This window comes from Suillus fuscotomentosus, assembly GCF_016647785.1.
Source record: "Suillus fuscotomentosus strain FC203 chromosome Unknown F5891scaffold_4, whole genome shotgun sequence".
Taxonomy (NCBI): Eukaryota; Fungi; Basidiomycota; class Agaricomycetes; order Boletales; family Suillaceae; genus Suillus; species Suillus fuscotomentosus.
The window spans coordinates 710,786-736,936 of NW_024539516.1; the positions used below are offsets into that span (position 1 = coordinate 710,786).

The following is a 26,151-nucleotide window of genomic DNA, read 5'->3' on the forward strand; positions in this document are numbered from 1 at the left end:
ACCTTGACAAATCAGATCGAATCTGCTCCTTGCTCATTCAGTCCTAGTGCGGAACATACAGAAGGATTCTCAGTGAACCATCACAATGAAATGCAAGTTACAAATTAATTGCCAATCGATAGAGTTTTATTGATATGGAATATTATACAAACTGAGAACTTGACAGACGCGACGCTTGGGAACATGAAACGCTGGAGATTATTTCTTCGATGGCTTGATTGGTTCGACGCGCGGGACCTTCTCGAAATGAGCAGTATGTGCGAGAAGCATAGTGGGAGATGACCCATCGCCCTGTGAGATGATGCGTCAGCTCGATACACACTACTTACTAAGATGGAACTGCGCACAATCATGGAGGTCGGGAACCCCGGATCAAACGGGAGAATGCTTTCCAAATACTTGATCTGTTCCGGGGACAAAGATATATCAAGCGCCTCGAGGTTTCCATGAAGGTGTTCGACTTTGCGCCCTCCAACAAGGGGGAAAACGTACGGCGTTTTCTGCATAAGGTATGCGATGGCCACTGCATTGCCCGTGATTAATGTATTTTTATGGGCAGTGTAATATACCTTACCAGCGGTGATGTGACTAGCGCCGACCTCCTTCGCTACCTTCTCTAACGCATGAGATACCTTTGTTTCATTTTCGCTGCGTTCCCAACTTGCGGTGAACATCTCCCTTCCCTTTTCTCCCGTTTCGCGGCGCCTGTGCTCCTCCTCGTCTGTGCGGAATTTACCGCTGGCGAGAACGTTCCAGGGTGCGAGTGCCATACCTATTGAATATTAATTGAACAGGTCAGCTAATTAAGTACTTAGGACTTCTCGGCTGCACCTTCAGCCCGGGCCATGGGAATTATGTCGCGCTCGAATGAGCGCTCCAAAATATTCCACATGCCTTGATAGATCACGAAAGGGGTTTTCCCATAATCACGAGCGTATTGGTTTGCCTTGGACACAATCCAGGCAGGTGTATCGGAGATACCCTGATACAATGGATTTGAATAACTCAATGATGTGACAGGGGCATTTTATATGCGTTACCAGGTAAAGGACTTTTCCTTGCTGGACGAGGATGTGCAATCCATTCATGACTTCCTCAACACTGGTGTCGAAGTCCCACCAGTGAAGATATAAGATGTCGATGTAAGATGTTCGAAGCTTCCTCAGGCTCGCCTCCACGCTGAGATGCATAGACTTGACATTATTTCCGGTGAAATTAACTTTCTGTGCTTCATTGGAGCCTCGTTTGAAATTGGTAGTGTACTGTTCAAAGATAATCCTCAGCTCAAGAAAATTGTGTCCTGAAGTGTCGGGAACAACAAACCTTTGTAGCGATGACAAGCTGGTCACGAATGCCACGCTTTTCAGCCCACTCGCCGATAATCTCCTCTGAGCTTTCGTCTTGGCTATGATGTTCCACTTAGGGGTGTTCACAGCTCAGCAAAATGGTACTCACTAATTGTTCGCAGTGTCGATAAAATTCCCGCCCTGCGTCGAAATACGCATCCAGCAGCTTCACCGAGGACTGCTTGTCCATTGCACCCATTCCGTACTGGTGCCATTTGTCCCCAATGGACATGGCTCCCAAGGCGAGTGGGGAAACGTGTACACCCGCAGTGGGAGCTAGGGTACGATATATGCCAAGCTTGGTGGGCGGTTTGGGAGCAAGTTGATAGAGACTCATGATGGCGACTTTGGAAGAGAATGAATTGTTCACCCCCTATGTCTGTGTTGATTATAAGCTCCGCAGGCGCCGATGACACATCAGATCAGGACGAATTTCCAGTTATAGACAATCAAGTTAATGCAAGTCGGGTACAATGAACGGGGGTGAGTACTAGTAGGTGAACAATTGTACTTCAAATCGAAACCGAAAGCCAAGTACATATATATAACAACAGAGGCAGAAGAAGCAAGCCGGTGAGACGAAAGGTCCATAGTGTAAACTAATAATTCTTGAAACTTCAAGATATCCTGGTGATGTGACATTACTGCTTGTCCGGAAGTAAGCTTTTGTTTGCATCGGGACCCATGTATTGTAAAACGACTTGCCTATCATTACAAGCCACAGTAGCTCTCGGCTACCTGGGTGGCGGTAGCAGAGACCTTGCCCGCAGGGACACCAGTGTTGGCTGTCAATTCATCAAATGCCTGGAGGGACAGATCGAATGTAAACCCTGCATCAACAGCGGTAATGTAGATGCTCTCGGATATACCAGTAGTTGTGTACTGCAACTCCCAGCAAGAACCACATAGAGGCGAATTGTAAGTGGCATTTGGAATACCCCCAATATTGGGGAAAGACGGAAGAGAGCCGAAGGTGGTGAAGCCCTTTGTCAACAGGCCATTGGCACCGTTAGAGCAAGCGACAGTGTCCAGGGAAGTGGATGCATTGTCATAGAAGTCGTCGTAGGTCACTTCGACCTGCGTCGCGAAAGCAGGAAGAGCAAAGACGGAGAAAAGTACGACAGCGAAGGAGAGCTTCATTGTGCAGCCAAAAAGTTGAAAATTGATTTGTTTGGAGACTGGGTTGTTAATGACTGACCTCTGGATATTCGCCGAGCTTTATATTCCGCCTCCATTGACAAATACAGCGTGCGCAGCCAGAATTTGGACCTAGTTTACCACCTACACATCAGGATGAAATGCAGCTAGACCGCAAAGGATGAAGGTCAATAATGAACTCAAATCCCCAATGACAGTTCTCAACCTTCGTACCTGCAAACCTGTGAGACGAGGCAGGACACCTAGCGGGACATGAAGACCGTTTTCAACTCAAATAGGGTAACTCGGGTGTTTGAGACGACGATGTCATGTGTTTTTACATAACACCATCATTACTGACACTACTGTCTCCGACTTTGTAGTATGTTGCTATGTATATGGGCGCGAAATGAGAAGAGAACATGACCACATGACCACGCGTCGAGAGAATAACCAACTCGATGCGGGACAATTCAGTCGTCAGCAGGTGACAATGCATGTGTAACTTGCGTGCGGTGGCGATGTCTGCATTGATATACCTTTTAGTCATCCTTGAATATCACCAATGAGCCAACCACATCATAAGTCTGCAGCAAAACCCTATCCTATGAATGGACATAACCATTTAACTTTGACATGGACAAATAGCGCTGTGCTAATGCGACCATGTGGCATTTTTCAAGGCCATGTTTGCCCATATGAGAGATTTCTGGTGCCCCTGACGAAATGAAGACAGCACAAGGCATGAAAATAAACCTGCTCAAAAGCGTCTGACAGTAAACTGATGAGCTTTGGGATCGAACATGCACTATGAGTTCAAACGTGCTTCTGGTATGCTTCATCATCGTAATTTTGCGACGGACCTGAGTCATAGCATCTATTATTTTGGGAGGTGACTGAAAACAGATGAGTTTCTAATCTTCAAGCTTCGCATTTCGCTACGAGCGAGCAAGCCTTACCCCTGGCCTTTTGCACCAGCATCACCCTTTGCCCACTTCTGCATATCAAGAATGTGAGGCGAGGTAAACGAGTAAGAGGAGAGTTGGCAGAAACCTCGTTAGCGATGACATTGACCGCGTTGAGGGATCTCACTGAATCAGGATCAGATAGACCACCGCACAAAAATATCAGTTTAGGATAGGGCGGGCAGGAGAGAGCAACGAAGGTTTTGCCTGAAAGGAAGACGACACCTGCTATTGCGATAGGGACTGGACAAGAAAGGATTATAGCAGTGGCCAGGCCAACATCCTCAGCTGACGTCGTAGAATGCGAAGAGTGCTCGAGGGTTGCGGAAAGTAAGGCTTAATCAAAAAACCATCCAATTACTGGCGACTGAACTCCTCAGAGGCGAGAAGTACTCTTACCCTCCAGCAATACACCGTATGCAGCATCATATAAAACATATCAATTATACTCGAGTGGACCCCAATGCTCTTCTTGAGGTCTTCGCCGAAGTCAACATCAGGTTCTACGATGGTCAGAGCAGCTTGTTTACTGATGGCGACACAGCGAGAAAGGATTTCAGCCTGAACTTCAAGATCAGCCCGAGTGGGCAGGGATGACGAGTTGCAGAGGATCGATGCACGCCATTTGCTGCGACGGGCTTCAGTTGCTGCTGCTCCCTGTAGACGAGGCAGAAGGTCATCAAGAGCCTGAGTAGTATTAGGTTCTAAGAATTCGAAGGAGGATGCGCGTCCATGTCAGTACGAACGCCGGGAATGATACCCCTGTTCGAAAGCTTAGGGTCAACTAGAAGTCGAGAAGGGTCTCATAGTATGAGATGTGATGCCCGAGATATATTCTGTGTAGAGCGAAGACTAGATCAGTCTGATAAGCTGAAAATTTATGATGGACGCCGGTACTTGCCAGGAAGAGATTCTCCGAGGCTCCACTTTCAAAATTACATACTCAGTAACTCTGTTAAGACGCCTGTTTTTTTGTCAAGGTGCTTGGCAAGTGCGCAAAGTAATGCAGAGTAAGATATTCTGGCTTTCCAAGTGTCATAGAACCTTGAAAAGTGGAAGTTGTTGAGAGACACTCAATGCGTGATTTGTCGTGAGGAGGAAGCACGCTTGGAACCTAAGTTTGGTGGCTGTGATCTCACCAAGTCTATTCGTACTTCACTTCATGTTCACAATCAACCACTTTCGACTAACTGCATTGGCCCGCAGAACACCGTTTATACGTTCCTACTCAAAAAAGCCCCAAGTAATTCGACCAACTCCGAGTCAAAATCAGAACGCTGAGCAAGATGATGGAGACTTCCGTCCACCATGGGTGTACTCCGCGTCCCACATCCTCACCTATACCCTGATACCTAGTGAGTTTTCACGCTGTCACGGTTGGCTGATGACCATGATGAACTTATGCATACCGATTAGCTGCTATATTATATTGTGTCTTCCTTGCTGATTGGGGCGAGCGGGAACATGTCTTCTCGCCAGTATGTGTCTCATCTAGCTTTTTTTAAAAAAGCTCACGTCTTACTTGTGATCTTCCAGGTGCGCAGATGGACAACGAAATACAAGGAATCTTTTCTCTCTCTTTCTCCAGACGAAGCCTCCTTGATTGAAGAGTCACAACCGCCGTCGACCACAGAACTACCGGTTACAAGAGAAATCCAGGCAGAAGGTCGTCCTTCATGAACGATGCAGTTCGTTTGCCTTTGGATCTCGATATCCTACCTAGTAATGATGAGAGAGAGAGCCATATGTTTAGAAGCCACCTTGTGGTATTAGTAGTACTTGTAGTAGACAAAAAACAAAGAGATAGCATCTCACTTTCTAAGAATTACACTCAAAGGAAATGAAGAAATGATGGTCTGTGGCTAGGGTGCAGTTTGATACCTTGATTAGCGCCGTCGGTGGCTTACCTGCAAACCTTGATGCGAAAAACTGTGCAGCACACGGAACCATGCAAACGGCGAGTACTCCAGCTCCTCAGTACCATCCAACACATCCTCCAATACAAAATGGATACCAGCCCCTCACAGGTGCGGACAGATGTCCTGGATTATTGACTGTATAATTAAGCCTAACTTAATGACAGAATCTGAAATTTACGCCATCAAACGACAGTACTTGGGACTGCTTCCTCCACTACAGATAATAGATATCTGTCTTACATTTGAGGCTCATGCGCCCCTTCATGTAAAAAGTACTGTGTGGCCGTATGATATTCGAGCTGCAATTGCAGCAATCCAGGTCCAAAATGCACAGATCTCTCAGCATGCACCAGCTCAACCTATCGAGCCCTCCAGTGGACTCTGGGGATCAATCTAAATCCACATCAACACCAAAGGATTCGCCTTCAGATACAGGAGATAAAACTACTTCATCTTCTTCTGAGCAACCGCCGGCTCCCTCTGTAACGCATGGCACGGCTTCTGGTAGTGCGACACCTCACCCGTCTGCGGCAGCTCACCCACACCCACCGCCACAATCCCTTCCGCACTATCCACATCAACCCTATTATCATCCTTCCTATCCACATGCTCCGTACTATCCTACGCCACCCCAAGCACACTACAATTTCCCTCATCCATTTCCTCCTTACCCTCACCCACCTCCACCTCAATATCAACAAAACCCGCCTCCACCGCCTCCGTCAAGTCATGCACCACCGTTATTCACGAGTGCACCTTTAGCACATCCCACTCATCCCTCAGATTCGTCCTCATCAAATAACGTCGATGACCTCCCCAGTTACGAAGAAATGATTGTAGAGGCACTGATAGATTTCGGGGACCCAGAGGGGTGTGCACCAAAGGCCCTCTTTGGTTGGATGGCGTCACATTATCCGTTACAGTCAAATTTCAGGCCTTCGGCTAGCCAAGCCCTCCAAAAGGCCTTCAAACGCGGGCGTCTAGAAAAGGGGAATAATGGTAAATACAGATTGAATGTCAACTGGGAAGGTGGGAATGTAAGCACAACACATTGATTTTTGTTGCAACTTCTAACGATGTTATCCATCAGACTTCCAAGAGAACTACTCGTCGTCCACAGACTCACGCTCAAACTGCATTGTCTGCCCATCAGGGACATGCATCATCATCACCTTTTACTCATATTCCCCTTGTCCACGACGCAGACGCCGGTACATCATTGTCTCAGCCGCATGCCTCCGCACAAGGACAACCTGGACATCCTTATGGCTTTGGTTATCCAGGGCCAGTCCACGTCTGTGGCAAATCATCGCCCTCAGCCTGCTCCGTCGGAAACACAAACTACCGAAAGCCAGATTCGAGAAGGCAGCGATGCTTGGGAAGCTGCCCAAAATATTCTCAAAGCCATAAATTTTGGACAATTGTTTCAAATCCCCAACGAGGATGGAGCGCCAACACATACAGATTCCGCTGCGGTGGCTCAAGCACCTCCGGTATTTGCCGGTTCCGTCGAGGTATCGTCCATATTTGATAGCCAACCAAATTCGACGATTACGAGTACATCTATGCCATCTCGTCATACCGAGACCTTATTACGCACTGAGTTAAACAGCGATGAAAGGGCAGCGCTGCAGGCTGAGCTTGCCCTGTTAGCCGCTCAGTTGGCAGAGTTTGCAGATGTGAGCGAGGACGAGTTAGCCCAAGACCTCAACCCTCCCAGGAGCATCGAAGAGGGTTATGTTTCCGTTGCGGCTACAAAATCACAGAATTCTTCTGATTCCACCCAACCTCCTGCGGACCAGATGAACAGTGACGATGACGATGACGACATGGACATGGTTGAAGTACACGTGCCAATGGCGTCGCTGATAGCGTAATTATTCTTTGTGTTTTTTGATGCTACCTGACGGAAATATTAATGATACTGTAGTTTTGAATGATTCGATGATTTTCCTCCAGCACTGTAATGCCAATCTTATCCCTTCCCTCGAGGCTCTGAAAGGATGTTCTGTGCCAGTCGGGATTCTCCGACAACTATAAGTAGGTACGAACTTTACTCTGAACATGGAGTCAAGCATGACTCTCGATCCATCGATGATATCATTTAACATCAGGTGTTGCGTACTGTGGGAGACGCTTTGCGTGATCATGAGCAAACCTTGGGTGGTATTTGTGTGATCCGGAGAAGTCCTTGCCATTCAATAAGTTACGCGATTTCGTTCCTCGACTTTCCGAGTTGTTAACTTTTTCTTGGAAACTCAAAACCGATGAACACTTGACTAATAACCTACCCTTTCGTCAGTCCGCAAAGGTCCGTGATTGGTCAACGTCACTGAGTTGTAATTGTGGTTATTGATTACGTGTAGAGTGTGATTGGAGGACTATACCCTGCTCCCAATGACTTAATGACCCCTGTTGTCATAGTACATATAAGACAGTTACTAAAGTTGTTCAAATCTAAGGGTACGTGGTTTCACTATCCAAACATCGCAAACTTGCACCACCCTCGATTGCGTCACTGAATCTACAGCTTAATTTGTGTTATTTGGTGCCGCGTTTCAGATGACGGGCTACGGCTTCCAGCGCAGCGGCTCAAGGGACCAATAGCATCGATCATCAGTTTATCCCATGAACCACCTGGTCACGGGATTCACACATATGGCTGTCTCCGTCAATTCTCCGTAGCACTCTATGTCTCGACCAGACTCTATATCAGGACAAATCTGCTTTCAACGGCAAAGTTCCTCGATAATCATAATCCTCGTTAGCTCCACCAAATCTTACAGGCGCTCACCTGCCAAATGTCGACGTCATGACACTGTCGAATGGTGCAGGGTGCAAGAGTGTTGTCATGTGCAGTACCAGCTAGTACATTCGTGTCGTTCCAAAAGAATCCTCGGTCTGGTTCATCGGCCGAGAGCCGTAGAATGTATTGGCAGCCGAAGAACGAACTCGCTTTGTCCAACTCTAAACGCCATCGATAGCGCCATACCTCCGGCAAGAATGTATCACTACCGACAGCACGGCGCCCTATTGTCATAAGGGGGTGCAGTCAATTAAGAAGTGTTTCAACCCATCGTATGAAACTCTTTCTAGACTTCGGAGTTTGTTGCCACCGTTTATTGCAACGCACCACCTTGCCGGTCAGCGGGAACAGAAGAGATCTGACGCTGGTGGCAAGCAGTATGAACACACCATCTAACGCGAACGATCCCTTGCGAGCTGAGCTAGATAGGCTCCAGCAAATGCTTGAAGAAAATCGGGCAAATTGTGCTGAAGCCAAAATGCGACGAGAGGCGAGAGCTGCTGCTGAAAAAGATGGTGACAGAAGACGGGACCAGTTTTATGCGGAGATACGGGGAAAACTTCATAGCCTGACGAATGATTCGCGCGAAAATAGGACATCCCGTAAGCTGAAACGCGTCAATTTCCTGAATCTTTCGCTTTATCTCTGATATCGAGTAGATATACCGATGGAAGTTCTCTTGGAAGCGTCTCGACAAGTTCATCACGAGTCGCTGGCTGCTATCGGGACTTTCGCAGAAGGTAAAGCAGGCCCACACATTTAGGTCACCAAAGGCTGATCATCGGGACGATGCGATAATCAGAGCACCGGGCGCAACGAGAAGCCGAGCATGCAGAATTATGTCGCCTAATAGGGGAGCTCAATCAAAGCAGATGATACCATAATCGCAATCATGCACACCACGGATCTGACAAATATTTCCATTGCGAAACTGCGAAACGGTCCAAAATGCATGAACATACAATTGAGTGGATTGGTACAGAAAGACAGTCACAAATGCCGAAAGTAAGCTCGTACAGCCGCGTCATTTAAAAGTCATTAATTGATCTTCAACAATTCAACCTCAAATTTCAAGGTCGAGTGCGGTGGAATGACGGGCGGAAATCCGCGTGCTCCGTAGGCCTGAGATGATGTCAGACTGAGAGTTGATCCCCTTGAGATATTCACCCACATAATCGGAAGTTGCTATCAAGTTGGCCTTCTGACCGAGTGATAATTGCGGCACGCCTAATAAAACATTGAATAGGTGACAGAAAAGATGCGGAGAAGTGACAAACCTTCATCCCATCCCTTGATCACCTTACCGACACCTATTTGTGTCACAAAAGGCTCTTTACTATCGAGGACTGATCGTCAGCTATAATCACGGACAGGAGGTGCGATGCTTGCCGATCTCTGCTCGAATCAAAGGGGGTGCCATTTTCGAGTGTGCCCACGTAGTGAATCGTAACCGTGTCTGTTGCGATTTGAGGCGATCTTAGTTGGAACGCGTTTCGGAGATACTGTACATACCACCCCGTTTGGGGAACGTTTTACCGTCACCAGGAACGATTGTCTCAATACTGACGCCCTGTTTCGAGCCATTAGCGATGGAGGAGAATTACGGCGGAGACGCCGCGCGCTCACCATTGTACACGGTGACACGTACCAGGTGCGGGGAGATAGGTATGATAGGGATTTGTGGCAGCACTTATAGTGGCGGGGAGGCGGAGTGCGGATCTTGATCCGAATCTAGTAATCCGCTAGAGTCGATAACATTGAACCAGATTGAACCCAATACAAGTGTCGCAGGAACGTTATCGATATCGGTTCAACATCAACTATGATCAGCGCTCAGCCCCCGGCGGTACACGGAGTCTGATTTCCAGTGTAAGTCCCCCTTGATTTTTCGCTCGCATTTTCCCATGAAGCTCCTCAGCCATGGGTAGCTGGTTGAGCGCCATCGAGGCCATCGATCATAATCAAAGATGAGTGTCAAAGTGCCACAAGTACGAACTGAGAAACAATTTGAATTCCAAGTCATCGATCTAGAGTCGAGGCCACCGTACCTGTGCATAGGTCCCGACTTGTCTTATGCGGGGGACAGATAAACGTTCAGAGATATTGCCTTCACGCAGGGGGGAAAGAAATCTCTTTTCCTGTTAGTGAATACTCCTTGATTTATAGGTACGACGAACTACTCCGAAGCAACGAGGTGGACCGATGGTTCCGATATCCGAGCTGCATGCACGAATCAAGACAAAGGCGCAAGAAATATGATTTCTGTTGAACAATAGGAGATCATCTCGCGATAGAAGACAGGACAAATCATCTCCAATCCACTTTGCCGATACGTCCCGACATAAGAAGCTCTTCCGCTGGGCCGAACAGCGAAGGCTGTCTCCAACTTGTCGTAAGGCCAGCCAGCCACCGAACAGAGTGCAAATAACGCGTAGATCAATTCATGTGAAGTATGCGATGTTATAAGACTTGTTACTGCGACCGTTGACCTTTCAGTCACAGATATTATGAACAACAGAACATTTTCTTGGCAAAATCGTGAATGTGACTGAGAAGTACGAATGCTTGCATGCATCTAGGCCCGGTGGTGTGGTCGCAGGTCATGTGTGGTCGGAATACGGCCCGGCGAGTGGTGTTCGACAGAGATGACACGCCAGTCGAAGTGATTGAAAGGTAGGTATGATGAGCTAGTAGTGCCACTGGGTATGATATGGATGATAAATCTGCTCAAAAGAAAAACACGAGAAGTTACCAGGCCGAGGATCAACTGGCTACATCTTGCGGCAGACTTGCTGTGGAGCCTATTGAAGCAAAAATTGCGAACTTCAACTGCATACCGTACATAGTAGTAAGTACTCGAAAGACTGGCATGACCTCGGACTTAGGCGTGAGAGAGCTGTAAATACCACTAGTAAGCGCTGAACTTGAAATTAGTTTGCTTTTTATAATCATTTTTTGTCCGGTCCAGGTGTGCCATGCTCGAATCAAGTAGCAGGGTCATCATCGAACTACCAGCGGGTGGAAACTCCCCGTTGTCCTCGAATGTCGTCGGGTACCGATTACAAACATTGCAGAATCTCTCGCAATCACAGTAAGTACATCATCGACTTGAAACCTAAAGGAAGCATGAAATGTTGACAATGATTGTCGATAGAAACATACTATGCAGACAGACCTAGAAGTCCTCTGACGCGGTCAACCTGCACTAATATTAGTTGAGAAAGAATAAACGAAAAGTCATATAAGTAACACCATGACACACTCGATGAAGTCCCAATACCACGCCGGATCGTCCGTGGACCACGTTTTATGATAGATCCTCGCGCGTCGCCCGGTTGGCTGTAAGTATATTTTCACCGAGATTTCTAGATTAAGATGAAGACAAGGCTTACTATCGTCCAGTGCTTAATACTGTTCTTGTGCTCACACACGAATCAGGTACTCCTACTGTGTTACTATGCCGCATAGTTCCCTAGTTTCAGGCACCTCAAGCTCAAATTTAACTTGCCATTCATGACCGATTCATGACGTTTCTGGTAAGTACCTTTGCGCCTGCGGCCACATGAGAATTAACCGCACATGCGCTGTCATAGGCCGTCATCTCGTCGGCTTCCGGTGCCCTGTGACACAACTCTGGCGGGAAACATGTGCTGCAACGTTTTGCATCTTCCCTGGCAGATACTCTTCTGTGCTCAAGGTCACTTACAGGTGTCGCCCGAAGCTTTCCGTGGCCCTGAAATGAGTGAAACGACTCGGAAACGGGTATCTCATTGAACTATAACTAAAAAGAACTTAGACGCGGCGTCTGAGTATCCATATTTTGAAGCAGCAACTGTTCACGGTGTTTTCACCATTCAATTGTTGTAGCATCTAGATGAATCAATTGTAGAATCGTTGATCTTGGTGTTGCAGCATGCTTTCAGTGTCGGGCGAAATCGCGCTGCGGCAAATCCACTCAAGGTAAGTACTGCCTTAAATATCTTGTCTCTAGTATGTGTTTCCGGTGTTCCCGGTGTCGTCGGTAAGTACCGCGATTCATGTTCTCAGTATCTTAGATCTCTACTTACCTCAAACCATCAGCCCCACGCTGAAAGAGGTTCTGTTCGGCCATCACCGCAGGGGGTAGTCATGCCTCATGAATTTATCATTGGTCCTCGTCCACGCTATCGCACATCACAACAGGTTAGTGACTGGTAATATGCACGATCACCGGATACCTCAGGCCATGTAGCGTCATTCCGCGACGTAGCAAACGCAAGGATCGGTCTTTAATTGTTGTGTTCTGACTTACTGTGGGCGGTGGTGTGTCTGTCTTGCTCGTCATACTACTTGTGAGTAGTAAGGGCCAGGCAGGGCGTATGTGCCTTCTTGTCACATTATCGTTACGGAAGTTTCCTGCAGCTAATATTGGATGTCCCCTCAGCCCGGAACTCAAATAGGCCTCACAGAAGCAATCACATGCATACGCATAGCCATCTCTCATGGTCTCTGCCTACAGTCACTATGCAATTAGTCTGCCCGATAACGTTTTAGGTTATGCACTTCCTTACCCACAATGCGCACAGCACTGTGCGACTGTGGTTCCTTGCCCGTGAAGCCTCTGTCCAAGTCACACGTCGCGATACTCTTTACGGGGCAAGTCAAAGCTATGGGATAAAAAATCGGACTATTAACCTTAGCGCGTACAGCAAAGTTGAGTTCCTTCAGGCTAGCTGAAATGCCGGGAGGGGTATAATACGTCAGACTATACCTCACACGCAGAAGCGCCGTTATGTAACAAGGGAGACCCTTCATCCGAGTCGGTGTAATTTTCCTGATTCTGAAGTTTCCCCGCATTTGCGCGGCAATCATGGACGTGCATGTCAAGTCGGAATGTATTGCTTCTCCTATTTTGTGCAGCTGGGATCTTCTGCTCATTCCTTAGCGTCTACGCCAGGCAGTGTAATATCCGTCCCGCTTGCTTTATGTATATGATATTTCCTGGACATGCAGTAGCAGGTCGCCACCAGCGCATGCGAAATGAGAGGCTAGTATACAATGCAGCCTAAGTAATAATCACCGCAACTTGAACATGCTGGTATCGCGGGCTTCCGTTATGGCATCCGCGGTTTTCTGCGTCCCTGTATCGAGTATCTCGCAGCCGCACGATTGACGCTGACGCGAGGAATATGCTGGAATTATGGTTCTAGACAGTGACGTGGACAGGGAAAGGCGGAAGCCGCGAACTACGTTACCGCTGTCGTATCGGGCCGCCAGATGAGCGTTCGTGCCCCAGACAGGCAAGTCATGCGCGACTTTGTGGAATGGTGGTGTCGGTATAACATAAAATGTGTCAGGTTAAAAATTTATTCGCCAGTCATCGAGATGGCAGGTACTGGGAGCATCTGTTCTTGCTTGATAATCTCGGGCCTGCTGGATGTATAACACTCGGACGTTGTGTGATGTGTGCACGATCGTGGGGATGCGTATGAAACGTGTGGCATAACAGAGACTCGTAGAAGCGTCTACCCTGCTCACACGCGTTCGACGTCCATCGGGCTGAGTGCATTATCGATTGGAACAGAGTTCAAAGCATGGATCGAAATACCTTCTATTACGGTCAGCAAAAAGAAAAAAAACTTGGATGACATGACAAGCTCTGCAGGTGTATTTTAATCGTGGGCATCCCCACATGCCTTTGCCGGCCAAGGTAAATGCAACCGCCCAGTTCCGATATCAATGAGTTGCCCCACGCTCAGTAATCTCAGCGACATTCCCCATCCATTTCCGGAGAGGGGCGACCATCATTCCCATCCAGGAGAGATGAGGCTGTTTGAATACATGATCAAGTGGTTCAAAGAACATCAATTTCGTCGCATATTTCACGCCGGAGGTCATTAACATGTGCTTACTGGGGAACGAGTGCTGTAACATATCGTATGCTGCTCAGATCGCGCGTCGCGCCCATTCCCACATGCGGGATAATAAGCTCCAGCACCAACGTGTGGTCCCAGTCATATCCGGACTCCGGAGATCCGGTCGAGTGCAAAATCCTGTTTTCCAGCACCGTTCCGTTGATCGCATAATTGGATTAGTATCGAGTAGGTCTCACAGCATAAGCCGTGTCCGTCGTCACCGATTCAGAATTGCTGCGGAGACAACATTGAGCGCTGTTGCGGCAGTCACGGAACATGATCAAACCAAGCGATGTTCCTGTGTCAAGAGCTGTGTTAATGATCCAACCAAGGTGGTGTATTGGGCTATGGTGCTGGCCTCCGTGCACAGGCGTAATACATGCATCCGGGGCGTGGGGTAATACTTACCTCTGAGGGTTGGGGTACTAAGGGGCGGCTAGTGTGTGATTCAGGCCTCTTGTCCCGGGATGGATTTACGCCCTCCCGTGACCGTCTCAGATGAGCAGGTGGAACGATCCGAACGTGCGTTTCAAAAGGCAAGGATACTGATATTTGCATGTGCATGTGTTTGTGTACTCGGAGCTTGGAGCACCTTGAAGTGGACGATGAGTCCTCCATTGCGAGATATGGCAGTCATAAATTTTGACTGACCGGCTTCTTGTTGAAAACAACAATACGATTCCGTGTTTATTAAAGAGGGAGTTAACCGAATTACCCACAAAATATCATGATGCGGGCTAAGAAGCTCAGGGCCGACGGCGATGTTACCACAAGGTGTCTACTAGGTATCATGTCACTTCTTAGCTTCCGTGTTCCCATCTGCAAAAATTTCGAATGCCTCAGATAATTGTAACGTCCAGTACATGCATTATTGCAACAAGTATACAAGTGCTACTCACAACGGAACGACGATGCAATGACAGCGAGAAAACATCGAAGACCAAAATACTGATAAGAAAATAAGACAGAAAGCAATTATGCTGGCCCGAGAGTGTACCCCAACAACAAAACTCGACCGAAACACAGAAGACCAATTAGTCCCGTTGTCGTAGAATAATGCGTACAGTAAATGCGCAAATCTCATGTTACACGATGTACGGGCCCAGAAGAAAAAAGCAGGAAAGGTATACACACAATACAATGGTATGGTACAAATCATTATTCAACTTTTGATATGGATGCGCGGTATTAGGCATGGTGGGGGTGGTGGCGCGATTCAGCAGTCGACGACGCGAGCGTGAGATGGGAATGTTGTGAATTGCGTATGGTCATGATGCGATGAGATGCCGGTAGAATCGATAAAGTAATGGGCATGCGTCGTGAACGTGGCGGTATGGCCGTCGTCGAGCTGCGACCGTGCAAATACAGGGTATGATGGAATGTTCGAGAAACAGACAAGGACGATGGCTGCGCGTGCCATTTAGGATCGTCCTCCTTGGATTGCTTCCTTGCCAGGGAACAGGAAGAGGCGCTTCAAGGGTTGGAGAACTTCAACCTCAACTTCAACCTCCTTGACTTCGCCATCAACCATGCGATGCTCGATGCGTTTCTCCTTCTTTGCAGGAGGCATCATCACAGGGTAAGTCTTGATGTTATCATATGACCATGTGCGAACTGGAGATACAATTGGTCACACAATTAAACAATCGTCAAAAGCATAACATACTTTGTGGTGCAGGTCGGGACGAGGAACCAAGCGATTCAGATGTGGTATCACTCAAGATACTGTCTTCGCTAACTTCGCTGGGGTGCCGCTTCAAAGGTTTCGCAAGACGCTGCGACAACACACCCATGCTCGAGTTGTTTCGAGTGAGTATGACGTCAGGAACGAGTAAACGACCCTCCGCGCCTCGTTTGAGTAGAGGAACTTCACGACGACGACGACCAGACGAAGATGTGGAAGTAGGAGACAGCGGAGGAGATTGTGCGGAGGAAGACGCCGAGTGGGGGAAAAGTGACATCCGTGACTCTGATCGGCGAGAAAGAGGAAGGGAATATTTAGTGTACAACTCTTCGCTATACGACTGACTCGAACGAGGAGGTAGATTGAAGGTAGGACACTGCGCGGCAAGAGCACTAGATGAGTTTGACTGCGACAGTGTCGAAGTCCATTGAACACCACGATGTGATGAAGCTGCAAATGAGGTCTGGGGTTTCTGAGACCCAACTGATGCAGTGTCCGAGTGTTTGGAGTATCCACCATACACTGACTGGCGCCACTCATCGCCGCCGTCGGTCCAACCAGGAACTGTTTTTCTAGGTTGAGCCGGTTCGCTGTAAAACAGCGAAGGTTTTGGGCGTGGTGGACATAATACATCCTTGATACGCTTGCTTGCCATCATTGTCCCCCCCTGGTAATCATTGTGATACTCGAGCTCCGATGAAGAGGTGGTATCGACCGGCGACAAAATAGGCGGTGCAGGAGGTAAGGGAGGGAAATCGTACAAGGCGGCGAGGGTAGCCATACTGCGAGAGACGGTGACCAATGGTGGGGAAGATGAAAACCCTGAATCAAGTGACGATCCGGAAGCACTGGTGGATTCGTCTTCTGATTCGCAATATCGCCTCTCGAAAGAATTATGAGGTACACGAGGAAGAGGTGGTGATGAGCGATCAGGGTGGTAATCGAGTGGGTAAGCGCCATTTAGTCTTGCCAAGTCTTGGAGACGACACTCATCCGAGCAGTAAAGAGGAATTGGACCCTGGTCGATGATCGTGCGGTGCTTGACAGGTGCGACGGGTTGTTGAGGTTGAGGCGACGAGGCACGCCCTTTGTTTGCCGCTGTGGCTGAGTCGGATCGCTTTATTGCACCATTAGGTTTGACGCGACCGGTGCCTTGCAAAAGGCCATTCTTTGCGCGAACGGCGCCCGATTTCGTTCGGGAAGTGCGGGCAGTAGAGTCACTCTGTTGATTTTTCGACGCTAGAAAAAACATTTGAATGACTTGTGGCGGTGACGGATGACAGTTGACAAGACTTACGAGATGAGGAAGCTGGAGATGACGTGGGGACAGGTGTGAGTTCTTGAGGTTGTGGGAGGACGGGTACTGTATATCGCTTAGGCATGATTTGCCTGTCACAGACTGGACACCAGGCTTCGTCGAAGTGAGCGTCCATGAGTGGTTGAAAGGAAGTGCGGGGAAGGCGTGGGGGGATGATGGGCTTTAAATGCAGTCAAACAAAGAAGTTTGTAGGCGGTGCGGAAGATATCTAGATGTGGACAAAAGGTGAAACACCAACAAAGGTAAACGGTCTAGACCAGATTTCAATGTAACGGAATGATGAACGCACGATGGAGAGCTGTGTGTGAAGAGTGGCACCAGATATGATAGCCGATGGACCAAGGAGTATTGTTTAGGTCGCCGACGTTGAGGACGACGTTGAGGAAGAAGAGGAGGAGGAGAAGTCTGAAGTGAGGATGGGATTGGACGAAGAAAAGAATTGAGAGGTCGGGGTTTTATTATTTGATTGGTGATTCGCATATACACGAAATGGACTACCCAATTGGGGATTGGAATCGCACCGAAATGCCGAATAATTCACTGTTGAAAAATATTGGAAATTGAGTTATTACTCTCAGTTATGTTTCGGCTACCTCGGATCCTCGGCTATGGATCCCCACATTGGGAAGTCGCATGCTGTCACGCTAAATGTGCTACCCCGTGTGGAACCCTGTGCACGTGGCAATTAGGTGAATCGGACCGTAGACCTATCCATTGGTTTTCTCCTTGTGGTAGGTCCGTCGTTCATCAACCTGAAGTCTAATCACTAGCATGTACTAACGATGTCGTCAGTTTACTACCACTTACTTACTTTTTTAAAATTATTTTTCTAATTGGGTAGACGGACTGCGACGCCACCGGTACACCCCGTGGATACGTTACTTACGGGATCGGCAAACACCGATTTACTTATCGCAATGTACATATACTACCATCGTCCGACTACCACTTGTTACATGTGCAAACCGTGTACATCCATCTACATGTACACAAACCTCATTGGTACAAGAGCTACCGGATGTTTCAAACTGTAACAACCTCCCTGTGAGCTTGATCCGTCATTGGCCGGTCTCACCTGGTCAAACGGTGTCCAATCCTCATCCGCACACAATTGGTAATTCATCTTTGATAGACTACTCGGCTTTCTCCGACCGCGGGACACTGTTCCTTTCAGTCCGACCTCACGCTCTCCTTCGGCACCTTCAATAAATTATGATACTCCGTTGCCTCTCAACATCGACGGTGAGTTCCCGAGTTGCGCCCTCGCGTCGGGGTGGCTTCCCTCCCCCGTTCATCTCACAAGTAGTTCACTTGACCTTTTCAGGTCAAACCGAAGTAGTCGGATTACGAGTCAGTCTTCGGGCGATGCCTTTGCTGCATCGAGAATCAATTCCTCCGAGGTTTACGTTCGCTCGCTCGTCAACATATGCGATCCTTACTATTCGGCGTCTCAGCGCTCAAACTATAGTGGTGTCAGTCATTGCCATCATGAATCCTGTTCTGTTCGAACGTGATCATCTCATCTGTTGCCCTCCCCGCGCTGAAGCAAACTAGTATGGGGGTTCCACATGGACAGTAATCATATATCATTCATTTGCGCCCGTAATATTTAAAGGTACACGGCAACCTTACATTCATTTTCAGCCATACTAGGCACTCCTAGGAGTGTTGCAATCGAAAAATAGGCACCTGCTGTGTTTACTGAGGTACTACCGTGAGTTTCTCCTCCTACATAGGCTTTTCAATATTGTATCTTGAGTACCCGCACATAGCTTACGTTGTGGGGAGTCACTGATGGGGTATTATGATCCACGGTGATATCTAATCCGCGACCATCGCATCGATCTTTCATCCTTGTTCGCTCGCGAATTTCACCACCAGGTCCGACAAAGATCGTGACACGTCATGTCTACTGGCACGTTCAGCGAACATTGACTGCAAGAAGTACAAGACCGCGACTCATCACGCTAAATCGATTTTAATGATCATATGACATCGTCACAGAGGCACGATATTCCTCGTGCAAGAAGAACCTCATCTCGCCTTAGCATCGTGTTGGGATCTCAGAAGCTCATATGATGGAATGCTCCACATGCTTTCTCAGGTAAATCGATTCGAAGATCTAGATTTTCTTTTCTCAACCTAAAGAACATCTATTAGTTTACGAACACGTCAAGCCAGTGCAAAGGCATACTTCCCTGCAAGCACTTAAGCGAACACAGGCTGGGCCCTCGGATCCGTGTTCTATGCAAAGAAGCGACGGCACGCTTCTTTGAATACCGTGATATCTATAGAATCCCCCACACGGTCTGGCACCACGCACATCTTGCGGAACGGGCACACTGGTATAGTATGATGGTTCTCAGCACCCTGCGCACGCCGTCTTTCTAGCCCCAACACCACGGTGTTTTACTAGGAGTGCGCTTCTAGTACTTTAGTAGCCGCCGGAATAGACTCACAAAAAGTCTTCATGACATGTGCGCTTGTTTCCGCTTATCTTCAGTCAAGTCATCCCGGGACCGTGAGCAGCCAGATCGAACAGAATCTATGGCTGGCGTCGTCGTTCCACCTTTTGGCCGCGGAGGAGCTGGAACGTCAACTGAGGCAGTCCCAAGCTCCAACTTAGCCGGCCCACGCCAGATTGAGCTTAGCGGACTTCTCATCCTAGCATCAGTCTATTCATCGCCGCATGGTGACCTCAGACTCGTCGATTCGATGCGGCCTACCGCACACAGTCCGCATTCTAGCCCCTCTCCTGTTACTTCTCCGACGCTAGGCAAAGGTGCCAAAGAGCGAATCGGATTGCCTTCAAAGGCCGTCTGACGTCCCACCGCGGTATAATAGCCATTCAACTACGTATGTAACCAAGTTTGGACAACACCCGCGCCAATCATGCAGGCACATGGTCATGATATATCTTATATGTTCATACTAGTAAATTGACCGTCATCACTGCGCTGGTAACGCGCCAGTTGCGCTCCTTTGAAATTCCATAGGTCGTTTGGCTACACATTGATTTACGTTATGTGCGCAGCAGACCTTCTAGGCCCAAGGGCAGTTGACGAATGGAAGCCCTAATGGTCCTGACATTAATCATACAGAAAACTTCTTGAGCATTTCATTTCATTGCTTCATGGGCCCAGATTTGGTACTACGACAAACCCCAGAATGCAGAATGCAGAAATGAAATGAAATGGAGCATCATAATTTTAGGTCAAGGTCTTGCCCAGACCACCCCAGAGGCCAAACGCACGCGCAGGAGGCTGAGGCTCAAACCAGGCTCAATCGCCCAGGCCTGTGTGGCATCCCGCCAGCCAGTGCGTGGCAATAGTCCCTTTAGCTGGGCCGCCATGGTTGGGCCTGGTGATAACCGAATTCCACCGGAAAATGTAATCTTGCGAGCCAGTACCTTTTTGTGGCATTGTTGGGAGCATTTAGATGTTTTCATTTCGTAGCTTGGAGCCAATGGCATGCGAGCGCCACGATTTATTTCCTCTCGAAGACACATCTTCCTATGACGTCGGAGCGTATCACGCAACACATGTGTGACCGACGAAAAGCACCGCCTCCGTGAGGATTTACGACGGGCATCGGGATTGACATGGATATTGTCGGGTTCCTTTTGTGACGCCACGAAGTTGTGCTGGCTCCCTATTAAGCTGACCGGTAACCTGGCATGCCTGACAGTAAGGAGAGCAAGACCTTGGTAAGGGGCAAAAACTTCCGTCTGTAACTCTCCAGCAATTCCTTTGCAGCGGACGCAATACACTGTGCTATTAGCAGTTGACCACCGTGTGCGTATATTACATGACCTCGTTGGCCGTGTCACACGCTGCCTCGACAATGTCTGAGGGTGCATCATATTGCATCAAAGATACTTATCTGTCGCCATTTTACTTACCAATCACGCGCGGGTTATGCGTCCCTCGTCGCATTATTGTTGCCTGCCATGTTCAACCTATGTGGTAATGTAAATGTTGCATTCTTGCTATGCCCCTCAATCTCCATGCAATGGGGATAAGGCTGAGACCTGGGAACCAGGCGGACCCATCAGTGGCGTCAATGGGCGAGACATACGATTGACACTTGGTCATTGGAAGTGGTCGATGGAAGAACAATAAAGGACACATACATTCCGCAAGGCTCGATCACAATTTCCTGTAAAGCGTATAGGGGTTGACGTTCATGACTTTGGGGCCTTGTGCACGTACGTTTAACAACACTGCCGCTGCACAGAAACTGACACGCCACTACTAGATGCTAGTATGGCACCTTCGGACCACAATTATCGTCAGTCATGCCTTCGATCGGAGGTAAGTCAAAAAGCTTGACTATTCGCATGCTCTTCTCCACGTAAGATATGCTCCACAGGAATGAAAGCACAGCAGACTCTTGGAATATCTGCGGTCTTAGGGCGCTGCACTGATAAGATGTGATTTAGTAAAATAAATCACATGCCAATTAGGCAAGCGAAACAAAAACCTAGATTGTGACTTCTAGAGACTTATCTGGGCCCCCATTTTGCTTAACTCGGCCCCAACTTGAACGTTCGTCCAGAAAGCGATTTTTCGCGCCTTCATCTCCGCGTTGACTAGAAGATTCTGACATGCTGACATCTTCCCCGAAGAATGTCAAAACATTCATAAATGGTTGTTAATGAATGAGGCACAGCCGGAGGGAGATAATTGTATTGCTTCGAATGTGCTTGCGTGCATCCGGACCTATTGCTTCGAGTCTATCCTTTTATGCAGCGTTATGATGGCATGTATCGGTGCACACTGTCATTCGCATTCTCAGTGGTGATTCCCCGTGTCATCCACCACTACTATATGGAATTGTCACCATGTATACCTTGCGTTCTAGAACAGATCTGATGTCTGACATGGCTCGATCATAAATGTTAAAGCCCACCTAAAGGTTATCAACCCCCCTAAATAACCAAGATAATCGGAATTCCGTAATATGTCCTCATGTTTTCACATGACATGGTCGGTAAACTGCAAGGCTACCGTCTGTTAGCTAAAGGTGTTCAAACGTTCATGGAAGATAGACAAACTATAATTGGGAAATGTGTGTATTTTGAATCGGATGATGAGTGTGTGACCTCGTCACCAGCGAGCTGGTAAGATGGATCAGATAAGAGAACTTGCTTTGCCAAGCGCTTGGAAACTACTTGACACCTTCTAAAAGATGAGTTCGGAGATAAATGAACTGATATCACTCACCGTGTTCCCGATACGGACGACACAGGGTAGTAAGTACAATGAGATGTCAAACGGATTTGTGGCATCTCAGGCCTCAAGACGGAGATAACTTGCCTACAGAATGGGTACGAATGACGGGCGGACAACTCCAGCCATCCTACAACGATATGATAGATCCGGTGGCCCCCCTAGTCTAGTATGAGGCACGAGTTTGATAGAAGTAGCTATGGACCCACGTACTGCTGCACGAAGTTAGACTGGTGCATTAATTGTCAACACCATGCAGGACGTGCGCAACTCAGGACGGTCGAGGGACCACAGGATGAAGTTGTAGAAAAGACAACCAGCTCGCTCGTCAAGTAAAGCGATAGCAGCAAGTACGTAGTACTTGTTGAAGATGGCGCTGGTGCACGTGGACGGTTTTGGTTGAGTTTATAATTTTAGTATTTGTCTGGACTAAATTACTAAATCAGGTTGCATGATGATCATTTTAATCCATAATAATTCAATTGCAATTTGTAAAATCTAAATCATATAATTTTACAGCGGCACCTACTAAGTTACTAGAGACCGACCATTCTGCAGCTCTCAGCAGCACAATTGGACAAGATATTTAATGTACATTCATTTGTTCTCACCTAGATAGCAGGAGAACCGGCCTAATCCAGGGCTTTTTGAGTTGACTCCGATTGAGACACCGGGCGCATAGATAAGATTTCTCGATTTCCTATTTCGGTGCAAGATCACCTTCGCCGGCACCTTTCACAGCTCCCCTGGGTAAAGTTGGAGATCTCAGGTTATAAAACCCCATTGAATTCCATGTCACTTCCGCGCGATATCCGTGCATTTCTCTCTCATTACCACGGTCAAACGGATGACTCGCAAGCTTTAGATAATCTACTGTTTTACCAAAATCGTCTGCGCTGCCAGCCAGACGATCTTTTGATCAGCGAGATACACCAGAGGTATGCGACCGTTACTATCCAGTACAGAATTGACATGACGTCTTATACATAGCTGGCGCAAAGACTATAATCAACTGGAGTACAACCATGGTTATATCCAATGGGTGTAAGTCGTGCGACATATATCCACTGGCGGCACCCGGTGATAATCTCATGACTCAACCATGATATGCGCAGCTTCCCCATCCGGGAGAACGGAATGAATTTCGAAGCGCAAGCTCTCCAACTACACGAAGCTACGGCGATGAAGGAAGATTCTGATGTCATCGAGCGCATCAAGGCCTCTTATGAGTTGATGTTGGATTTCTATGGCATGTGCCTGGTGAACTTCGAGACTGGTCTCGTTGGACGCTCAGAAGGCTACAAAACCCGGTACCAGAACCTCTTGCGTGGGTGAGGCACCATGATCAGAAACTCATGCTTACGAACTTGGGTAAACTATATAGAAGCTCCTCATAACAACCTTCGGATCACACGGATCCTCAAGTGTCTGTCGGAAATGGACCTGGAGCATCTGAACGCCGGTTTCCTACTACATGTCCTCAATGAACAAAGCGAGCACAAACAGTTAAATACCAGCCTACTACGGGATAGCATGGATAGATGGTGGGCTAACTGCTTGAGGAATAAAGCGGATCGGGAGTGGATCGGACTTACAATAAAGAAGGGGAGGAACGGCGAGACGTTCAGCAGAGAGAAGTACGAAGCCAGTCTGCAGAGGCGAAAGGAATCAGGATCCATTGCGGAACCGCAACTTGAATGTACTGATGCGTAGCAGGTACTTTATGTTTGCACTGTGCAGAATGACACGAAACTGAATTACATCAAAAATTTGTTCTAGGTTGCAAGTAGTACTGCCAGACATTCTAACTAGTCGACTGCTCGAGGATCGAGCCTGGCGGCGAGCTTCTAGTAAAGCGCTATGAAGAAGTACAAAAATATGTGTCAACTATACATTAGTACAAAAATACTACAAATATGCTGCAAAGAGATTAGCAGAATACGATGATCCGGGGAACAAAGGACTAACGTTAAGGCCATTGTATATCGCGATCGCGGGGAACAATGTCTCATGATAGGCTTCGCAGGCGCGAAAACAAAGCCTCTCTCCTTCTTCCTTCGTATGCTGCACTGACAGCCTGCAAGAGACCTTCGATAGATTCAAAGATCTGATCCCCATCAAGCTGGAAGAAATTTTAGTGGATGTAGACCACGCGTACGCTGTACGCACTTGGTAGCCACGGGCAGTTAGCGTTATGCGAATAGTTCTGCCCTCTAACAAAGTGACAGAAGCAGTGGCCTCATGGGGCGATGAGCCTCTGCAGACGTCAAACCGAGCCAGCCCGAAGGCTTGTTCAGAAAGGGCCCTGCTAAGCTCGGCATGATAGAATGAGGTCGACATGATCTTTGGAAATGTGAGTTTCCATGTGTATCGATGTATCCCAGTGTTATATAGTTTTGAAAACCAGGGAGGCAGAGACATGCTAAGAAGCTCCTGTCTGGAAGAACCCCACGACGTCAACTTTAGCGAGGTGTCAACTCCAGCGCTTTAAAAAATGATCATGGTTATTTGCTTGACCCTGGTGCAATTTGAAGTTCAGGAAATATAGTTCCTGTTGGAAGAGGGGCTACACGTAGTGGAGCAGGTGAGACTCGAAGAGGAGCAAGTTTGAGAAAGAAAATCGGTAGTTACCGCGATGACGGTCAGGAGTACAATACATTCCTGAGTTCAACGACCAATCTTTTGTCTTATTTTTACTTGATTTTCAGTCATGAGGCCTTGAGGTACAAGGAAAATAGCACTGGGCCAGATCTACAAGCGCGATCGTACAGGAACACATCCACGCTCATTGAGTCAATAAGCTCTCAGTAATGTCCTCCACAATATAATCAGAGGAGAGCGACGGTCCGCCAAATCTGGACGCAGGAACAACATAATCCCGTAGACGAGACAACCGGAGCACATGGCACTGGTTGACCCGGGAGCGCACGAGACACGCAGCTTGTTATTTCTGATCTGTCCACAGCCCCAGGGTTGCACGGAATCCGATATACGGAAAGTTAAGACAACGGGTATCATGTTAACGAAAACGGGACCGATAGAAGCGAAACGTTTCAGATACGAGTGGAGAGACGGGAACTATGCAACGTTTTCTTACGTTATGCGCATCTAAAGCTTAGAACTCGCAAAGCCTCAATAGGCTGCTGCTTTCTGAGAGACCTTTAGGGAATAGTGCGCGGAACATGCCGTTTCTAGTAACAAAGTACTGGCCCAGAACGACAGCGGTCAAGAAAGGTTTCCAGCTCCAACGTAAAAATCAGCTTGAGCAGACGAGATCATAAGGAAAGTCTCGCTTGAAATCACTGGGCTTTCAACAAGTATGCAGCCCTACCGATCACCGTGGCACCGCTTGAAAGCCCTCGGGCGGAAATCGACACCATCACGTTACTAGCACAGGGAAATCCACACGTCCATAACGCTTTGGAGTTGGTCGAGACCGATTATGTCGAGTGCACAGGTTATTTTCTGGCTTTTTTTTCGGATCAGGACTGCTGACACCCGTGAATTTCACATTAACGTTCGCTTAGAATGCAACTGTGTGCCTGAAGGCGGGTACGAGGAGATTGGATACTGCAGACTCGCGGGTTCATGCAGGGCTGGCCAGAAAGGGTGACGCGAATATTTGAGTTGTTTGACAGGCCATCGGGCCATCGGAAGTGACCATGTGCGTGGTTCGGTAGCGCACGTAGATCCAGAGGAGTGCTTGCCCAATGCCAATATTTGCAAATGTTTAACCTTTTTCCTGATGTCCACTTTAGGAAATTATATTCGACTGCTCGTGACACGCTGCGCATGCCAGTCACGGTGCACGCTCACCAACTTGTACTAGCTACGCATACTGACATTACCAG

General features: G+C 47.9%; 9 protein-coding genes across 9 annotated transcripts; 3 read left to right on the plus strand and 6 right to left on the minus strand.

The window, feature by feature from the left end:
- Window positions 1-79: 79 nt before the first annotated feature.
- Window positions 80-1,697, minus strand: F5891DRAFT_1003026 (NADP-dependent oxidoreductase domain-containing protein). The gene is made up of 8 exons (XM_041360280.1): window positions 1,519-1,697; window positions 1,456-1,487; window positions 1,324-1,405; window positions 1,041-1,262; window positions 832-982; window positions 575-772; window positions 348-523; window positions 80-291 (listed from the first exon to the last, which is right to left on the minus strand). Exons 1-8 carry the CDS (start codon window positions 1,681-1,683, stop codon window positions 199-201), a joined length of 1,119 nt encoding a protein of 372 aa, XP_041232193.1. The 5' UTR covers window positions 1,684-1,697; the 3' UTR covers window positions 80-198.
- Window positions 1,616-2,532, minus strand: F5891DRAFT_1003032 (Cerato-platanin). Its single transcript, XM_041360281.1, has one exon. The coding sequence runs from the start codon at window positions 2,484-2,486 to the stop codon at window positions 2,058-2,060; it is 429 nt and encodes a 142-aa protein (XP_041232194.1). The 5' UTR covers window positions 2,487-2,532; the 3' UTR covers window positions 1,616-2,057.
- A 2,044-nt stretch (window positions 2,533-4,576) lies between these two features.
- Window positions 4,577-5,307, plus strand: F5891DRAFT_1003040 (uncharacterized protein). The gene is made up of 3 exons (XM_041360282.1): window positions 4,577-4,803; window positions 4,865-4,926; window positions 4,985-5,307. The coding sequence occupies exons 1-3, from the start codon at window positions 4,611-4,613 to the stop codon at window positions 5,126-5,128; spliced, it is 399 nt and encodes a 132-aa protein (XP_041232195.1). The 5' UTR covers window positions 4,577-4,610; the 3' UTR covers window positions 5,129-5,307.
- Window positions 5,308-5,329: 22 nt separating this feature from the next.
- Window positions 5,330-7,453, plus strand: F5891DRAFT_1003041 (uncharacterized protein). The gene is made up of 5 exons (XM_041360283.1): window positions 5,330-5,475; window positions 5,532-5,686; window positions 5,721-6,404; window positions 6,458-6,655; window positions 6,687-7,453. Exons 1-5 carry the CDS (start codon window positions 5,397-5,399, stop codon window positions 7,242-7,244), a joined length of 1,674 nt encoding a protein of 557 aa, XP_041232196.1. The 5' UTR covers window positions 5,330-5,396; the 3' UTR covers window positions 7,245-7,453.
- Window positions 7,454-9,071: 1,618 nt separating this feature from the next.
- Window positions 9,072-9,891, minus strand: F5891DRAFT_1003043 (FK506-binding protein 1). The gene is made up of 6 exons (XM_041360284.1): window positions 9,800-9,891; window positions 9,686-9,743; window positions 9,563-9,629; window positions 9,451-9,509; window positions 9,345-9,400; window positions 9,072-9,295 (listed from the first exon to the last, which is right to left on the minus strand). The coding sequence occupies exons 1-6, from the start codon at window positions 9,800-9,802 to the stop codon at window positions 9,212-9,214; spliced, it is 327 nt and encodes a 108-aa protein (XP_041232197.1). The 5' UTR covers window positions 9,803-9,891; the 3' UTR covers window positions 9,072-9,211.
- Window positions 9,892-15,356: 5,465 nt separating this feature from the next.
- Window positions 15,357-17,598, minus strand: F5891DRAFT_473908 (uncharacterized protein). The gene is made up of 3 exons (XM_041371952.1): window positions 17,049-17,598; window positions 15,734-16,990; window positions 15,357-15,681 (listed from the first exon to the last, which is right to left on the minus strand). The coding sequence occupies exons 1-3, from the start codon at window positions 17,182-17,184 to the stop codon at window positions 15,488-15,490; spliced, it is 1,587 nt and encodes a 528-aa protein (XP_041232198.1). The 5' UTR covers window positions 17,185-17,598; the 3' UTR covers window positions 15,357-15,487.
- Window positions 17,599-20,087: 2,489 nt separating this feature from the next.
- Window positions 20,088-21,241, minus strand: F5891DRAFT_474005 (uncharacterized protein). Its single transcript, XM_041371953.1, has one exon. It carries the CDS (start codon window positions 20,929-20,931, stop codon window positions 20,284-20,286), a length of 648 nt encoding a protein of 215 aa, XP_041232199.1. The 5' UTR covers window positions 20,932-21,241; the 3' UTR covers window positions 20,088-20,283.
- A 1,686-nt stretch (window positions 21,242-22,927) lies between these two features.
- F5891DRAFT_1003101 (opioid growth factor receptor conserved region-domain-containing protein) lies at window positions 22,928-24,069 on the plus strand. Its single transcript, XM_041360285.1, has 4 exons — window positions 22,928-23,238; window positions 23,291-23,344; window positions 23,416-23,627; window positions 23,685-24,069. The coding sequence occupies exons 1-4, from the start codon at window positions 23,093-23,095 to the stop codon at window positions 24,011-24,013; spliced, it is 741 nt and encodes a 246-aa protein (XP_041232200.1). The 5' UTR covers window positions 22,928-23,092; the 3' UTR covers window positions 24,014-24,069.
- F5891DRAFT_1003107 (uncharacterized protein) lies at window positions 24,048-25,103 on the minus strand. The gene is made up of 3 exons (XM_041360286.1): window positions 24,470-25,103; window positions 24,269-24,422; window positions 24,048-24,219 (listed from the first exon to the last, which is right to left on the minus strand). The coding sequence occupies exons 1-2, from the start codon at window positions 24,719-24,721 to the stop codon at window positions 24,309-24,311; spliced, it is 366 nt and encodes a 121-aa protein (XP_041232201.1). The 5' UTR covers window positions 24,722-25,103; the 3' UTR covers window positions 24,048-24,219; window positions 24,269-24,308.
- Between the last annotated feature and the right edge of the window lie 1,048 nt (window positions 25,104-26,151).

Excerpts from the sequence above, each read along its gene's own strand:
- F5891DRAFT_1003026 (XM_041360280.1), bottom strand. The coding sequence starts at position 1,683 with ATGAGTCTCTATCAACTTGCTCCCAAACCGCCCACCAAGCTTGGCATA. Across the intron at positions 1,488-1,518 it reads CAATGGACAAGCAGTCCTCG|GGCGGGAATTTTATCGACAC; the intron begins GTGAAGCTGCTG and ends ATTTCGACGCAG. Across the intron at positions 1,263-1,323 it reads AGCTTGTCATCGCTACAAAG|TACACTACCAATTTCAAACG; the intron begins GTTTGTTGTTCC and ends ATCTTTGAACAG.
- F5891DRAFT_1003032 (XM_041360281.1), bottom strand. The coding sequence starts at position 2,486 with ATGAAGCTCTCCTTCGCTGTCGTACTTTTCTCCGTCTTTGCTCTTCCT.
- F5891DRAFT_1003040 (XM_041360282.1), top strand. The coding sequence starts at position 4,611 with ATGTTCACAATCAACCACTTTCGACTAACTGCATTGGCCCGCAGAACA. Across the intron at positions 4,804-4,864 it reads CACCTATACCCTGATACCTA|CTGCTATATTATATTGTGTC; the intron begins GTGAGTTTTCAC and ends CATACCGATTAG. Across the intron at positions 4,927-4,984 it reads GGGAACATGTCTTCTCGCCA|GTGCGCAGATGGACAACGAA; the intron begins GTATGTGTCTCA and ends GTGATCTTCCAG.
- F5891DRAFT_1003041 (XM_041360283.1), top strand. The coding sequence starts at position 5,397 with ATGCAAACGGCGAGTACTCCAGCTCCTCAGTACCATCCAACACATCCT. Across the intron at positions 5,687-5,720 it reads CTGCAATTGCAGCAATCCAG|CTCAACCTATCGAGCCCTCC; the intron begins GTCCAAAATGCA and ends AGCATGCACCAG. Across the intron at positions 6,656-6,686 it reads GCTTTGGTTATCCAGGGCCA|CCTGCTCCGTCGGAAACACA; the intron begins GTCCACGTCTGT and ends CATCGCCCTCAG.
- F5891DRAFT_1003043 (XM_041360284.1), bottom strand. Across the intron at positions 9,630-9,685 it reads AACGTTCCCCAAACGGGGTG|ACACGGTTACGATTCACTAC; the intron begins GTATGTACAGTA and ends AAATCGCAACAG. Across the intron at positions 9,401-9,450 it reads GATCAAGGGATGGGATGAAG|GCGTGCCGCAATTATCACTC; the intron begins GTTTGTCACTTC and ends ATGTTTTATTAG.
- F5891DRAFT_473908 (XM_041371952.1), bottom strand. The coding sequence starts at position 17,184 with ATGGACGCTCACTTCGACGAAGCCTGGTGTCCAGTCTGTGACAGGCAA. Across the intron at positions 16,991-17,048 it reads ATCTCCAGCTTCCTCATCTC|CGTCGAAAAATCAACAGAGT; the intron begins GTAAGTCTTGTC and ends TGTTTTTTCTAG. Across the intron at positions 15,682-15,733 it reads GTCCCGACCTGCACCACAAA|TTCGCACATGGTCATATGAT; the intron begins GTATGTTATGCT and ends TTGTATCTCCAG.
- F5891DRAFT_474005 (XM_041371953.1), bottom strand. The coding sequence starts at position 20,931 with ATGATGCACCCTCAGACATTGTCGAGGCAGCGTGTGACACGGCCAACG.
- F5891DRAFT_1003101 (XM_041360285.1), top strand. The coding sequence starts at position 23,093 with ATGTCACTTCCGCGCGATATCCGTGCATTTCTCTCTCATTACCACGGT. Across the intron at positions 23,345-23,415 it reads CATGGTTATATCCAATGGGT|CTTCCCCATCCGGGAGAACG; the intron begins GTAAGTCGTGCG and ends TGATATGCGCAG. Across the intron at positions 23,628-23,684 it reads CCGGTACCAGAACCTCTTGC|AAGCTCCTCATAACAACCTT; the intron begins GTGGGTGAGGCA and ends TAAACTATATAG.
- F5891DRAFT_1003107 (XM_041360286.1), bottom strand. The coding sequence starts at position 24,721 with ATGTCTCTGCCTCCCTGGTTTTCAAAACTATATAACACTGGGATACAT. Across the intron at positions 24,423-24,469 it reads TAACTGCCCGTGGCTACCAA|CTTGATGGGGATCAGATCTT; the intron begins GTGCGTACAGCG and ends AATTTCTTCCAG.